Source organism: Poecilia latipinna, unplaced genomic scaffold, assembly GCF_001443285.1.
Source record: "Poecilia latipinna isolate Pla-1442-1.1 unplaced genomic scaffold, P_latipinna-1.0 Scaffold382, whole genome shotgun sequence".
NCBI lineage: Eukaryota > Metazoa > Chordata > Actinopteri > Cyprinodontiformes > Poeciliidae > Poecilia > Poecilia latipinna.
In genome coordinates this window covers 302090-319286 of record NW_015112998.1, presented here as the reverse complement: position 1 = coordinate 319286, position 17197 = coordinate 302090, and the positions used below count along the sequence as shown (strand labels likewise).

At 40.2% G+C, this 17197-nt stretch overlaps 1 protein-coding gene across 2 annotated transcripts in view; it reads right to left on the bottom strand.

The window, feature by feature from the left end:
• The window catches only part of creb5b (cAMP responsive element binding protein 5b), a 49015-nt gene that overhangs the window by 25545 nt on the left and 6273 nt on the right, over window positions 1–17197 (bottom strand). For both annotated transcript variants that reach the window (XM_015036848.1, XM_015036849.1), the window contains exons 2-5: window positions 14627–14704; window positions 14233–14326; window positions 11911–12032; window positions 9531–9688 (exon numbers count right to left, since the gene is read on the bottom strand). In XM_015036848.1, the coding sequence (XP_014892334.1) occupies window positions 9531–9688; window positions 11911–12032; window positions 14233–14326; window positions 14627–14704 (452 nt within the window). The remainder of the gene's footprint in view (window positions 1–9530; window positions 9689–11910; window positions 12033–14232; window positions 14327–14626; window positions 14705–17197) is intronic.

The following is a 17197-nucleotide window of genomic DNA, read 5'->3' as shown; positions in this document are numbered from 1 at the left end:
TGTCTAACATCCCAATTTATCACAATCACACCCATTTAGCAGCACTTATGACACCTGAGCAGCACAGCGAATCCAACCATTCCCACATGGGAAAAGTCATGAAAGTACAATGAGCTGCATAGCATGGTTCCACATTTACACTATTTCAACATGAACACTGTGGAAATGTGAGAGGATAAAGCAGCACTTGAATGGTGAAAAAAAAAAAATTGTTTGTATGTTTGTAAAATCCCGCCTAATGATATTTTTAATACTTTGTAGACATAAAGCAATAGCTTTAAGTGGTGATTTTTTTTTGTGCTTCAATTTGAATTTTATGACTGAACAATCCTCTAAATCTAGAAGCACTTTTTTTTTATTTACAGTACTCATTGTTGTCCAGCTATATATATAAAATTCTCTTTAGATTTATTGTCCTGCTAACTTGTCAAATTATAACCTTTTTAAAGGTAAGTACAAGTATTCATACCCCTTGAACTTTTCCGCACAACCAACAGGTGTGTGTTGGTCAATTTTTAATTGACCAACACACAACTGCAAAGCTGAAAAGTGGAATAAAAAGAACTTAAAAATAAATAAATAAATAAATAAATAAATAAATAAATACATAAATAAATGCAATTTTCTTGGCTATACTTAAAGAAAATTTGTTGTAGTTTGAATTACCACAGACCTACTAAAACAGCACTCTATCAAACTGAAAGGCTACCATAGGAGAGAGGCCTATGATAGCTCAGGAGTACGCTGGCCTTTATAAATAGGGGGAAAGAAGAAAGTCATTGGTGGATGAAAGGAGGCTCAAAGAAAGTCCAGTTTCAACACTTTTCCTCTCCCATGAAGCAGGTCAGCAGCTACAAACATATAATCAGAGCTACAGCGGAATGGAGGAGATCAGAGCTTCTTAACCCTGGTCCTCACTGCCCTCCCACACGGCCCTGCATGTTTTAGGCTTCTGCAGCACTTGATGGCATGCAGAGGAGAAAAATGCAAGAATTTGAATCAAGTGTGCTGGAGCAGAGAGACATCAAAAACATGAAGGACCATCAGCCCTACAGGGTTAAGAACCACTAGATCAAAGCATACTCATGTGTCAGAATGGCCCAGTCAAAGCCCAAGCCTAACTAAAATTGAGAATCATATGCGAAGCCACAGGTGCTCTCCATCCAATCTGACTGACCTTGAGCTATTTTGCAAAGAAGAAGCAAAAATGTAAGTTTCCACATGTGCAGCTGGAAGGGTGCCACATCAACAGACTTGCAATAGCAGGAAGGATGTATACAAACACGCATCACATTTTTATTTATTTTTTTCTTCTTTAAACATTCCATAAAACAGTCTATCATCTCCCTTCCACATCACAGTTATGCTCTACTTTGTGTCGGTCCATCGCGTAAACTTTCAACAGTACACTGTTCTGTTAGGCTGCAATGTAACATAAGACAAAGGGGAATGAATACTTGCAGGGCACTCTAGTTATGCATGAAAGAATATATGCTTCATAGATTATTGATCCTGACTTCAATTTCTTGTGACTCCAGAGGAAAAAAATCACAATAGCACAAGTTAAAATGGAGCACAGCGCAGGTACATGTAGCCTCTTGCTTTCTGAAAAAGAAAGTCCCCCTTTGAGTCATTTACTAAGGAGACACCTCGGCGTTAGCATGGCTAACACCAAGTCTGTGTTTGTCACCACCTCACATAAAAACAGTCTGCTAATTGAACAGAGGGAAAAACAACACTAGCATCTGACAGCACTGTGCTTTTTTCAGTTTAAATAATTAGACGTCTCAGAGAGTCTAACACATAAAACAATGCATGGCTTTTATTTACAAACCACTTCCTTACTGATCAGGAGATTGTGTGTAATGGTATTTGTGGACTTGACTAATCGTGCAATCATAAAAGTAATTTTTAATGAACTACATATTCCAGGCGCTGTTTTGTTTCTTATGTGGGTTAGTAGGTTCTTGTGCTCGTAACACCCTTAAGATAACCAAAAAAAACAACAACAAAAATACCTTTTAGTTGCAGTCATGCCATACTTTATGTTGCGGGAACATGTGCGTATGCATATGAGTGAATAATAACAGTCTCGGCTGAGGGGTTGATAATAGCCTGTGCCGTAGGGCCCTGGGGGGGGGAGCAGGTAGACACTCCACAGTCCTGACCCCGCACTCTCACATTACTGAGTGCCTCGCTCTCCTTCTCAATCCCCGCCCAAGAACCACCACCATACCACCAACGCCGCCCACCTTCACTCCACCATGACATCATTACTGGATCTTCTTCCCTGCCTGAACCCCTCTACTGCTCTTTTTTTTGTTCTGCTCTCTCCTTTGACTGTCACTTTTCTGGTATGTTTTTTTTTCCAAGTGGAAGAGAAAACTTTTTTTTTTTTTTTTACGTTTTATTAGTTTGGTATAACTCTTTTCTGGGCCCCTCAGGGTGGTCATACTTGAGCTCAAGTCTCTCTGTTCTAATCAAACCTGCAGTGTGCGCACACCACCCCAGTCCCCAACTCCAACTCAAGTGTAGGGACTTAAAACACAAGCGGGCCTGGCTGTCATCCAAAGCGGCCGAAAGACGGAGAGAGGTTCACTCAGTCCACTGACTCACGTCCTTCCCTTTTTGACTTCGCTCCAGCAATGATGTAATGCTCTTGGCTTTTCTCCCTCCCCCCACCCAGTGCCTCCATACCCCTTGATTTTGTCCCTCCCTCCTCTCCTCTCCACTCCTCTCCTCTGCGCCTCACTTTCCCTCTCTTTCTCTGCTGGACCCTTCCAGCATCGCTGCACTGGCTCCTCGCTGGGTGAAGTCACTGTGAGCTCGGGATAGACGCAGCAGCTAAAAAGTTTTGTACGTAACCAAAACAGCCCAGGGCCAAGTTCCAGACATTTGGGAGATGGTGGTGCAGTCGCCATGGGAACAGTGATAAACAGAAAAAGAAACAAGGGCCTCAAACAGCTTGCAGCTGCCTGGCTCTTAGAGTAAACACTGCGCAGGACCTGCCCCTGATTTACTGCCTTTAATCACTGGTGGGAGGAGATTGCCATGGGGTTTGGACTGAGGAAATAATACGAATCTGATCAAATAAATCAGCTGTAATGGGTTACAACACAGGCTGACTTTTATTAGCGTGCTAGAGATGAGATGGATGCGGCGAGGGAGCTTCACTGGGGAAGGATCTGGGATGGGGCGTCCTCACTTTAGGGGGGGCCACAGGCTGAGCCAACCCTTTCCCAAGCACAGTTGATGAACGGCTGTCAAAAACGCTTTTTTTTTTTTTTTTTTACCAATAAGCTTCATTGTACGGCCTCTTGCAAAAGTATTCCCACGCCTTGAACTCTTTCAGATTTTGTTGTGTTGCAAACAAAAGCAGCGTATTTTGTTTGACATTTCAATTGTGAAGTGGAAGGAAAAGAAAATAGGTTTCTAACATTCTCTTTTACAAAATTAAAGAATTTTAGTTCTCAGGCACTCGTTTAGATCGAAGTATAATGAAGTGTTAGAATGGCCCATTCAAAGTTCAGACCTAAATCCAATTGATAATCTGTGGCAGGATGTGAACGTTGGTATTCACAACCGCAGTCAATCCAGTGTGAATAGGCTTTAGCTGTTTTGAAAAGAACAATACACATTCCCCTATAGACTTTCAGCTGTAATTATAACAACACGCTGTTGGATGCACCTATATGACACCTTTCAGATTTTTATGAAAATACTTTTTGTTATAATCCTCTACTTGATCTAATTTATATCTTAAAATCCTAATAAAATATATTGTAGCATATGGTTATGGGATCCTGTTTGAATTCAAGAGCAAGTCACAGTATATCCAAAGTGGAGTTGTTTACATTTAGGGAAAGAGGAGGAAGGATAAGACCGTTTTTTTCTTTTCTTTTTCTTTTTTTTTTTTCACTATGAACAAAATTATGTCAGTACGGTTCTACCAGCAGTGAATCAAAAAAAGCACCCACCAGCCTAAGTCATCTCTGAACAAGCTAACCTGACACCTGTCGTCACTGGTTTCCCAACAGCTGGCAAACGCAGCTCCTTTCACTTTCTCACATTCCATCGCCGCTGCTTTTCATCGAACACAAACATGCAAATAAATCCGATTAACACTGCGCATGTCAGTCCCTCGCTGAACTTTTCTCCTTTTCATTCTGATTCATGTCTTCTCTTGTTGCCTGTTATTTCCACCCTCACATTCTTTTTATAATCTTGAAATGTTATTTTCCACACCTTAATTCTTCGAATACTATTATATCCCTTCTTTCATCCAGACATGATGTGTCTTTTCCTTTCCTCGTACAGACGTGTGTTCTGTCCGTCCCTCCACCCCCCAACAAGTGACCATCCTCCTGGTATAAAAGTGCCGCTCTTCTTCTCTCTGTTTCCTCCACCCACCTGATCTTTCATTCCCCCTCCTCCATCCACCTCCTAATACCCCTCTTCCTCTTCTCCGTCCACCTCTGATCCCATTTTTCCTCCTCCCTGTCCACCTCTGATCCCCCGTTTTCCACACTTCCCCTCGCTGCGATCCCTGCACTTACCCCAGGAGAAGCAAGGCACATCCCTATGTGTGAGCTGCGTTTGCAGGAGCCTGCATGTGTGGTGGCCCCGGGGCAGAGATGACACAGGCCCGCTGGAATGAGAGGGGAACAGAGTCTGGGCGTTCCTCTACAAACGCACTATTAAACCCGCTGAAGTACACAATGAGCTCATCTTAATTCAGGTCAGATGTACATCCTGCTTTCTCGCTGTCTTTTAATTTTTGCAATTTATTACCCTAGATACATCTGTCTGTCTAGTGCTTGACTAACTCTGCGCATTACATCCAATGTGCAAACGGAGCCCACATTTTAGATGTAAAGACCCTACACTTTTACAGAGGATGGGCCTTCATCCTTCACACAATTTTGAGAAACATATCTAATCACAAACAAGAATGGGATGGTTTGGTTTGAATGGTGAACACCATAAAGTCAATGTTTTCTCTATGGGAAGCATTTCTTTTTACCTGCCATTGTATTTGCATAGGTGAGCCGATACAGTTTATTAGTATGCATGTAGAAAAAGGGGACTCCAATGCACAAATATTTTGTACAAAAAAAATCAACAAAAGAATCTTACATTCAAATAACCACAGAAACAGCACAAGCTTAATCACTAAAAAAAAAAGCGCCTTCCAAGCCTTTCTTGTATAAATCAGACACTTGACCGACGTCACTAACCGACAGCAAACCATGGTCCTAAATAATCAGTAGCCGTACCACCAAATCTCTCTGCAAAGAGGCTTGCAGCGAACCTATTTGTCACCCGGGTCTTCGCATGAAGATGAGCATGTATTTGTGCTACTTCCCTGAAAGGCAAAAAGCAGGACCACAAGTAGCTGGGCGATTAAGGTGTGAAAAATTGTGTGCATTTAAAGCAGCATGGGAAACAAAACCACGATATGACTTCCTACAAAGCTCGACATGGTGCATGCAGTGCACCCAGGGTGGAACATCACCAATAATGCAACCTAAGCTATAAATGTGACATCTAAAAGAAAGCTCAAAGGTTGTCTGCGGGGAGGAGGCAAACTCTAAATGAGCACTGTGGATGGCGAGTTCGTACTGGTTTTAGATTTGCACATTTCTGCAAGTATAATATGACTATGCTATTTGATTAGAAGCACTAAACAAAGTCTTCAACAAAACCTATGCTGGTTAGATGGTCACAAACCAAAGCTGAAGGACATACTAATTCAGTGGTTGGAGGGTTGCAGCTTGTAATTTCACACACTGGTGGTAAATGATGAATCACTGGCTCATGCTGTACAGAGTTTGGCACCTACTAACCAACAGAGCCTTGCAAAACTATCCATGCATCTTTATTAGTATTATATCTAATTTAGCTAACTAGCTTAATGTTTTTAATCAGCATTTTATAAGACCAACACAAAATAGGGGCTAATTGTGAAATGGAAGAAAATCTAAAAAGTATAGAGGGCCTCAGAGGCAACACTTTGTAAAACAACTTTTTACAACAATTACAGTTGCAGATTTTCTGGGTTATGTCTCTACCAGCTTTGGTCATCTAGACACTGAAGTGTAGGTCCAGTCTTTATAAAATGCCTCAAGTTAATCCAGAGTATCTGTGGACATTAAATTCCAACTCCTGCATCACAGATTCTCAATTGCGTTCATTTTCACATACCATGAAAACACTACAATTCAAGCAAGTTCAAGTCTTTTGGATTTCCTAACAGATTTTACTGCTTTGTTTTTTTATTTTTGCCATGTATTAACCAAGACCAGCCCCTTCCCCATGATGATGGTGGCATGATGCTGCCGCCATCATGTTCCTCTGGTCAGTGTTTGCTGACCAGAGAACCTTCTGCTACATGCAGTATTTGTTTCTCACATGAATTTCTGAAATTTCATTTAAAGAAAACTCAGAAACCATGCATCATTTCCTCTTTGTAATAATGTCCTTCTTTGTGCTGGTCTGTGAAATAAAATCTAAATCAAATATTAAAAGAACGTATGGCTATGGTCATCCAAAGTCTTAATCTACATAACTGACATGTTTAGTTTTATGTCATAGAAAAGCATTAGAAGGAAACACATTGCAGAAAACATTTAAAGATGTCTTCAAATATTGCATAAATAAGTGATAATTTCCCGCACGTGGATGGCAATTTTTTTAAATTAAAGTGTCTGTGTTCATCTTTACTGTAATGAGTAATGGAAACAAACAACTGGACTAAATTATTCTGAAGAGCCGAGGAAAAAAAAGAAAAAAAAAAGAAGGATGTCACATTTAATAGTTTGTGCCCACACCCATCTCTGCTCAGATCTCCACTTATTACAAGTCAAAAGGTTGAGGTTTCCACAAAACTCTGCATCTCACGTGGTTGTCCAGGACTGTCCAACATGGTTAACCGGGACATTACTCAGCACCAGCTGTGTGTGATCAGAAAGGCAGAGGGCATTCAGAGCCTTCCGTAGGAACTGACACGGGCTGCGGCGCTAGGATCTGTTGGCTGTTTCTTATGCCTGATTTTAACGCTGTTTTGTGTCAGCGACGGTCCCCAAAGACCCAGCTCGAGGACTCGGAGCAGAGGAAAGGAGAGAAAAAGAGAACGAGAGCAGTCCTCGGGTTTCACAGCTGCAGGCTCGACTCGGTCCTGAATTAAATGGTCTTGAGGAAAACCAATCCTAATTGATTCCAAGCCTCAAAGCTCTTTAGTAAACATTGTGAAGCAATGAAAATGACTTGTTATAATAATTCATTGGACGCTTACTCTGTACGCAGCAAAATGAGGAAGCGGAGTGAAGTGAGATTAAATTCATATCGTTAGTCTCCTTTAGTAACGAACAGCTGCTTAAAGTGTAGCAGTATTTAAAGCTTCATGACAGAGGCATAGATGCACCTCGCCATTGTTGACGAGGGCGACCGCTATGTATTTCACAGTTTAAAAAAGTACTTTTGGTTGATAAGGAATAAAGTTCTTTTCGAATTTTTCAAAATCAGAAAAAGAAAATCAGAGCAAAAATCATTCGTTTTGCATTGTTACTGGATAACTTGGATATTTAAGCTCGTCACAGGGAATCACTGCTGGGATAACTGTTTCAGATTTTGCAAAGCACCGTTTTTCATGTTGGGTGTCCTTGTAAAGAGATCCTGTGCACAAAGACTTTGGTAAGTCCAAATGTCTTCCTGTGGAAGCACTGATTTACATCCTGCTGATGTAAAACTTTCCAGCTCGCTTTTCTCCTGTGTAGATCAACTCTTCCTATCCATGTGTCAGGATTCATTAATCGCTGTAAACAAACTGCACTTCCACAGATTCATCACGTGGATGAGCAGCAAGGTTTTCTCATAGACCACGTCACAGAAGAAGTGACTTTTTTTGGTTGCCCTCTCTTGCTCCTGTGTGACGTTATTTAACAAGTACAAATTTCTCACCAAATTGCTTAAGATACGCGGCATATGCAAGCCGTGATGACATGATGACAGGCAGAGAAATTGTGCATCAGAGAGGCAGGGCGTTCGTACTGACAGGTGAACTCAGGTGAAGCAGCGCCTAGCGAGGTCTCTGTTACTGGCAGTGATTTGCTGCTCCTCTGAGGGGATGAAATTCCATCTCTGTGCTCAACAAAGAGCCTGACGAGGTGTCAGTCAGGCTTAGAGATGGGCCTCCCATCCAATATTCAGCAGCTCCTCGAGCTGTAAATCTACACAGGACAACTTGAACACAGGGACCAGCTTAACACTGAGCCATCTCAATGTTTAACTAGGTAGCCACAGGCCTGGGTTACAATGACAAAGCCCTGGCAAAAGTGTCAGTGCAGCTGGAGCTAACGCATAAGGACTGAAGTAAGACAAGTTAGTGGTTGTCAAAGGGCAAAAGTATGAAGTTTGAAGCCGGATTAGGCGATAAAGCAAAACCCCGAAGGTGTGAACTCCTTGCAAAATGCTGCTTGACCCAAAATCTAGAGAATGAAAAAGAAAAGCGATGCATGGTACAACATGGCATTTCACTAAGTTTACAGGCCAGACAAGGAGAGCTTTAAGTGATTAGCAGCCAAGAGACACATGTTAGCGCTGGAGAGAACTGCATAGATCCACAGTTTGGGAGTGCAGCTAAATAAAGGGCGAAACCGGATGGAAATCTGCTAGAGGCTGCAAAACCATACGCCTGAGATATTCATCTGTTAGAAAGGCTCAGTCACAGGCCAGACTCAGATTCTGTGGCGAGACCTGAAAATTTGTCTCCCCAGTCGATCCACATCTAACCTCACTGGTTGGACAAGATGGGGAAAACATCTAAGGGTAGGAATACCTTTGTGATGTATTATTAAAAAAATGTGGTAAAAATTTTTTACAGGGTCAGATTATGCCTGTACAAAGATTAGTCTGTAGTCTAAACAACCAGCTACACAATAAATGCTCAATTCATGATTATTTACTTTAGAGCTACGTTTCCCATTTGCAGTTGTGTGATGGTGACCGAAATTCTCACACAGATTTAAAAAAAACAACACCTATATTTTCAAACATGAAAATGCTAAACCATTATAAAGACACTCACGACTGAGGCTTGAGAAATAACCTCATCTAATCCTCTGAGACCTTTGGCATGCTCTGCTCTGAGACAACCTCGAATGAACAGTAAAACATGATTTTCTGGCCCCACATACAGCGCCTGAAATGTAACTAAACACTAACATTACCTCACAGACGACAGAGGGATGACAGCTGGCACGAACACAAAGGACGAGGCTCAGCCTAAAGCTGTCACCAAACAGGGCCACACTTGAGGTGAGAGGATACAATCTGCCACTTGTTAGATCATTTGTTTTATGGCAAAACTTTCTTACTACGCCCTTGTCTGTCGTAGCAAAACATGCGCTTCACGTAAATGGCACAACAACAACAACAACAAAGAAAGAGAAACAGACTAACAGAGTCTGTTGTTTGTGCTAATTTCTTTCTTTTTTTTTTTTTCTTTTTTTTTGGTTTTGTGTTTCACTCACCCTATCTGTCTGTTGGTGGAAGGAGCCTGAGTGATAACTGAGCTGGACTGGGGAGAGGGAAGGGCCTGCTGGATCACTATGCTGGTATCATGGTTGGCCATCCGTGCGTGGGACTGCTGGTGCTGACCTTGACCTGCTTGACCATGCAGTGCGATGTTCTGCAAAGAGGAAGTGAGAGAGAGAAAGAGAGAGAAAAGCAAAGGTTGCACATGAGGTTAAGAATGAGTTTGAAGCACAAGTGTGCAGATTTGCAACCATTTAACTTTTCTTCCTCACACACCCATCTTTAAGCTGTAACGGATGTAAACTATGCTCTACAAGGTTTTCCACGTTCCATTTGGGACATGCTGACAGTGTAATGAAGACCAGGTTGCTTGGAAACTCTGAAGGCTCAGTCATGTATAATAACAGCCATTGCAAAATAATTCTGGTTTAACAACATTTTACATCTTATATGGTGTGTCTTTTTTTTTTTTTTCATGTGGTGGTCCCTTCAATGGGTTCGTAAAGTTTTGGAATGTTAAGTACTTACATCGTTGGCACAAATGTCACTTTAATTTTTGGCTTTTAAATTTGAACCATTTTTAGAAAGTTGCAGAGAAACGTTTTGGAGCCATTAGCAAGGCCTAGCCTTGTATGAACTCCCTGGCAAAAGCAAATAAATTGTGTCCTGGCATGGACCTGCTATTTAAGCGTTATCCGTTTTCACCAAGTTTGAGGTCAGGGACATTTTATTTAGAAGCTGTTCATCCTTCCGAAATCATTTTTAAAGTGTGTTTTCAGTCGTTATCCTTCTGCTAACGCCTGGTTGTCAAAGTATCACAGATCTGTAACATTAAACCTTTGAGCTGGTCCTGACTTCAACCCGATTGAAACTTTATGCCTAAAAATTAGATCAGCTCCTGGAATCCAACAGACTTACATGAAATCTACATTTTCTGACAAGATGAGCGATATCCTGACAGAATCATGTCAGAAGCTCGTTCATGACCACAAAAACGATGCGGTTTTCCTACAGCTTGCTCGGGGACATTTAACTAAACATGAGTATGTATGTAAAACCTTCAATTTGTTTTGATCAGAGCGAAGCACCTAAAATGAATTTTCAGTCATTTCTTGTTTTTAAAATTGAAGGACTTTGCTTTAAATCACGACAATCGTAGTTCTATAACAGCCCAGAAAAAGAACCGTTAAAACAAAGTTAAAGATCCACAATGATGTTGTTGATAAGGCTATTTAAACCTGTGAGTGGCACTGTAGATCCACTTTAATTTAATCATTAAATTAAACAAAAAAAACATAAAAACCACAAGTTGTTCCTTAGTTTTAGTGAAACGCATAAACAAACCTAAGATAACTGTAGTTTAAATATTAAAACATTAGTAGAAGAGTAAACTTGTTAAACAAACACACAATAAAATCACTTGCCTAATCAAAATGCACTGTTGCACAATACATACTCATGTGATGGGTTTTTTTTTTTTTTTTTTTTTCATTTTGCTGGTTAACTTCAGCGTTTCAGGTGTTTGAGAGCTTTCGCTGCTTATCTCTGCCTATTGTGCATTTTACTCCTACATCGTCTTGCTCCGACTCGCCTCCTGCTGACTTAGCAGAGCCTCCCGTCATAAATCACACAGGCTGGGCAGGCTAGACATGGCTGACCTGAACACAGACAGGCTCCTGAGCCAAACTCCCAGAAAACAGCTTAGCTGCAGCATGCTCCGCACATGTTCCCAGACGTTAAATAAGCAGTCTGTCTTCTGCTGATTTGACTAGTATCCATGTCCCGGGTGAAGGTGCCGCAGGGCAGAGCTATAGCGCATAAACGACGATGTCCTCTGGCGGATGTAACATTTTGGACCTCCGCTTTCATGCAGGACAGTCGGGCCAGTTTGTCTGGTTTTGCTGTTACAGCCAAGATGCTGCCTCAGTGGTCTGACTTTATTTCTTGGAAGAAATGTGACTCCCTCCCCTGAGAGTACGACTGAGGAGCTGCTCGAAATTACAGGTGAAGAATCTGATCTGAGGTCTCTCTTCATCTGAGGTGGATGACAAATCTTTATCTGTTAGACCTCGTCTGTCACGACTGACTAATACATACCTTAAACAAAAAAAAAGGGTGAGAATAGAGGAAGGGATAATATAGTGCACAAACATTTGTGGTCATCGGCTTCTTAAAAGGGAGCAGTGTGGTTAGGTGAGGTTTTAGGGTGTTTTCTTAAATCTATTTGAGAGGCTTTATCAGCTCACATGGTGTAGGCATCTATTTGTGACAGATGGTTGCACCGATAGCGGTTTAAAACCCAACCCTGGTGGAGGGTTGTGGCTTTGGGTTTTTCTGGGTTTTCAGCCTGAGGCTTTCCCCTCTGCTTTGCAGTACCTGCTTACTGTCTTCTTCTTCTTGCGCTTTGCAGAAGTCCTGCTCAATGGAGCAGTCCAGGTCACTGAACAGTCCGACCTCTTCGCAGTTCTTCAGGAATCGGGTCGGCGTGGGCGTCTGGTCTGGAAGTCAAAGAACATTTTGTCGATCTTAAAACACTCGGCGTCCTAACAGTTGATAATACTATTTAATCCACCAGGCTACACGAGTGCATGCGCGCTGGCAAGAAATTGTTCTCAAGCTTTGTCTTGAAGGAAACATTTAGCAATAAAACAAAAACCGACACACCGCAGAATATCGTGTCTGCAAGAGAAGTAACATCCTTTCCAACATAAATGAAATGATGACAGAAACATATTCCAGTATACTTGGAATTATATTGAAATTAAGCTAATGGTCCCCCCTCCCCCTCAGGTTTACAGAATATATGGTGCTTTTAAAAGTATTCACCCCCTCTCACCCCCCCCAGACGTTCTCCACATTTCGTCATGTTACAACCACAAACCTCAATTATTTTATTGGTATTTTATGTGACTAAAAAACACAAAGGAGTGAGTAATTGAGAGATGGAAGGCAAAGAATACGTGGTTTTTCCACATTCTCAATGAGGCTTGGCAAGACAATTCCAACAAATGAATATAACTTGTTCTACACCCTTCCATTAAGGTTGTTATCAAGTTTGAAGGTGAACTTTGGCATCAGTTTCAAGACTAATCGGTCTTCTTCCAGGATTGGTCTGAGTTAAGCTCAGAGCATCTTCATGTCAACTCTGACCAGCTTCCCTCTCCTTTGTGAAGAAAAGCATCACCTCAGCATGATGTGTTCATTGTTATGTCCAGTGTTATTTTTCCTCCACGCATGCTTTTTACTTTGGTCGCATCTGAAAGCAAGACCTTCTTTCACATTATTGCTGGGTCCCTTCATGGCTTTTGGAAAACTGCAAATAGGACTTATTCAGGCTTCCTAATCAAGGTGTAGGTTCATGTCTTAGTAGGTTTGCACCTCGGTTTTTCTATTTCCAGATGATTTATTTATAACAAAATCCTCTTTTAAACTTTTCCACAACTTTATCCCGGACCTGACTGCTGTGTTTCTTGGTCTTCATGAATCTGTTCACCTTAGAAGTCTTCATTTTTATACTGAGATTAAACTAAGCACAAGTAGATTACATTTACTAATAAAGCAACTTGAGAAATTTGTTGCAATAGATTTAATTAGAGGATTGACAAATAAAAGACATTGTCTCATAACAAGAAAAGGTTTCTATGGGTTGAAGGCACTCTAAGTTACCATCACCCATTTGGTTTTTAAAAAAGCATTAGAGAGGGAGATGCTCCCTTGACAGCACCATTTTTACCGACAAAGAACAGATTCCTCCCGCTGACAGGGGGGTCTCAGCTGAAAGCTGAAAGCTGCAGCGTTCAGCTTGACGTTCTCGGGACGGGGGGTGGAGGGGGTGCCCACATATCAGGTTTCAGACAGTTGAAGGTGATTTTAGGATCACGGTTCTTTCAAAGGCTAAAAGCATGCTTCATGGTCTGTTTACTCATTCTGGCTAGACTGGGGATTGACACAAACTCTCAATATGACTAGTGAACCCAAAATACAGTTTTATTCAGAGTAAGAGTGAGATATTAATTTAAGCTCTAACTAAAAAAAAAGAACAACAACAAAAAAAAGGAAGCTATTAATTTTTATCCAGGATGCTGCCCAGTGAAAAGCAAACGCTGTTCACTTTATTTTAAAGCTAAGGAGACTGTTTAGACACATTACCATGTGTGACTAAGCTCCAGCTTATGGGTAATGGTAAAGTGCTGACCATTTTCTCCTGAGTTTGACATGTAATTCAGAGAATTTGTAACACAGACAGAAGACTATGAGACACTCGGCCTGCAAAAGCTGATCCTGTAGTCCAAACGGTGTAAATAATAAAGAGGATAGAATCTGGTTTAGCTAGGCAATAGCTGGAGAGGCATAGTCTACAACACCTCAAGGTAAGGTGAATTTAATCGCTTATACTTAAAAATTAAAACTCACCTAAAAAATAAAAAAAAATTGAAGATGTAAATTACTCAAAGTGCTATACAGGAAAAGAAGCGCAATATGGTGACCACAAATGGTAGGAAGAGCAAGTTCCTGAGCCGTAGGCTAACAAACCGTATGATTTACGTTACCTTAAACAGCTCGTATAGGACTAGCCATAAAGGTTTGCGATGACAGATGAGTATGTCTGTGGTTGAGTCACTTGTGGCACACCTCTGCATCAGAAACTTGCTGGGCTGCAGAAGCAAATCGGTCTGCACTGATGCCGACGTAACTCACCTGATAACATGTTGTCGTTTTTTATGGAGGGGAACTTAAGGGTCATCTCATGTTTGTGGCGATGAATCATCAGATGGTCCTCCGTGGGAAAACGCTGTTTGATTTTAAGACCAGGAGGTATATGGAAGAAAAAAAAGCAAGAACAGTTAATGGAAAGGAAAACAGGGTACTTTAGACAATTGCCTTTAGTTTAGACCAAAGCAAAAATAAGTTGGAGGAACCTCTTAAACTAGAAAATAGATGCTAGATAACTGGTGTAGCGCTAAATATCATACTCTGGCTGTTTACTTTGTAATTAGATTTGCTCTTTGCTCTGTGTGCTGTTAAGTAGACATGTGCACATAGACATCCTGTGTGACTCTCCCCAGATATGCGTTTATAGATATACACTAACCTGAGAGCAGCCAGGAGCATTGCACACGAATGGCCTTTCCTGGTCTGAGTTCATCCCTCTGGCCAGCGTCTCATAAAACTGCAAGAGAAGACATGAAATGAATGAAAAAGGGAACCTGACTGACTCTAGATCCCCTGCCAGCTCTTTAAGGAACAAGCACATTGCTTGGTTTAATCTTGCTAGAATCTACCAAAGTTAAATTTGGTGGACTTTAAAAAGTAACAATTTTGTTACTTTAATCCAAAGCCTTTTAAAATCAGACTATTAAAACTTACACCAAAAGTTAGAGCTGCACAATTGATCAAATTGCAATCATTAGCCTAACATAGTAGTTGCAGTTTTGCATGACGTTATATTTAAAGTGAGATACATTACAACTCTGCAATAAGATAACAAACATGGCCAGCTGAACAGACACTCACTAGACCTTGACAAAGATTTTGGAGGGCAAAATGCTTACGCACGAGTAAGGCGGTGGGGAAATTACATAAACCGTTAATATTATTTATTTAAGAAATACAAAGAGTAGATTGAGAAAAGTATTTGCAAATGATGTCCTCATCTTAAAATAAAAACATGAATATCGCAACAGCAGCATGTTCTCCATTGTAATGTTACCCTGTTAAACAATATACATGCAGCACCTAACTAAAATGTACAATTACCAATAAACACAAAAGCTTTAAGGTTTACTGTAACTTTTGATAAATTATTTATTAAAGCATGTCTTAAATATGTAATTAATCATTAATCTTAAGACCAAAAACTGTTGGTCTTTTTCAGATACGACGCCAAAAATCCCTCTAACTTTAACACTCATCTGTATTTTACAGTCAAGTGACAAAATAAATCTTCAACGGAAAATATTTTTAATTGAGTCACTTTATATCTTCATCTTTTTAGTAATTTCTTGCGATATTATTGAACTTAGTTGGTACACTTCTCTGTGGAAAAATAAGAAAGGGAAGTGGTGTCACAGCATACAAATATAATTAGATGGCAGAAGTCCATTTGGTCTATGATAAACAACCTTAAAAATTAGACTGCACTCACGCTAACAGCGTGCTACAAGAGTGCATGAGCTCCAACTTGTCAAAAGTAAATGACTTCAGCTATTATTTTAGGTTTTACGAGAGAAATAGAGGACAAAACATCTCAGAAAGATGTGTCCCTTGACTCTCTTATTTACTGATTTAAAAAAAGCAATAAAACGGAACCGTGGCATAATAAAAAAAGGAAAAAAATGCACATTTCTAAAATGAAATTGTGATCTTCATGTATGTGTGAAATATAAATTGTTTACAGCAGAATAAAGCATCAACATTCAAACTTTGGGACGTAACCAATAAATGACACATGAATGACAGGTAGACGTGGGGTTTTTTTCAGCTAGTCTAAACAAAAACACTAAAATAAAAAAAAAGTTATAATAAAAGATGATTAGCAAATCAGACCAGTCTTTCACATATAAACAAAAAATAATTGTTTCAACCTAAACCTAAGAAAAATCTGTGGTGATGTTTTCCATTTTTTGTTTAAAGCAAATAAAACAGTAACTGTCTATGCTGAGTCTCTCTACTTGCTAAATGTTGGCAGTGCCTCGGACAAGCAAAACCATCAAAAGGGTGAACCTCACAGTTAAATGAAATGCAACATTCGTTTATGAGTGATGTATCATTTTAAATTATTCACAGATACACAAGTTGTTGCTTTTGTTAAACTTTTAAAACAACTTCATAACACATTTTGAAGAGCTCTTCACATGATTAAGAGCATTATTATACTCTACAAAAGATTTAAAAAAAACACTTAAAACCCTTTTCAATTAGTGCATTATATTTAAGTATCAAATATTAACATTTTCCAGGATTATAATGGTTCGTGGAGAGATACGGAAGTGCAGCCCATCAAGATTATAATGCCAAACGTTAACACAATTTTAGAATTAAACCTTCAAACCTATTTTATCTTTAGTACTTTACGACAAACAAGTAGATCTGTTGGTGTGGGGAACGAGTAGAAACATTACTGGCATGAAGCGTCAGTAATTAAATTACTGTTTTGTTATGACACTGAAATAAAATTTTAAAAAATCCTGATTGATATCGAAACGTCATCAAAAGCTTGCGACTTTGTTACATCACCTGTCATATCACTGACCTGGAAAACATTAATTAATCACATTCTTGATTTTTTTTTTTTTCCATTTCTTGTTTGCTGTAAACAGTTTTACGGCGGTGTGAATCACACATCCAACAGTCACATTTATCGCTTTTTTCTCTTTCATATTAGCCTGTCATGCGTACAAGAACTGCAGCACACCTGTGATTTAGCCAGAGCCACCCTTTAAACTGCAAACATGAATACTTTCACACACTATTTAGGCATCCCTTTTTTCATGGGTACAGGCTATTTCCTGAAGCGCCGTCAAAACACTCTAATATTGTGTTATGTCAAGCAGCGGTGTTTGCCTAACAAGTTGTGTTTCGTGACCAAGCCTGCAAAACAGGGTCTGGACAGGGTCTTTCTGTCAAGAGAGCAAAGTGATCAGGTCTTACTTTCCTTCCCCCC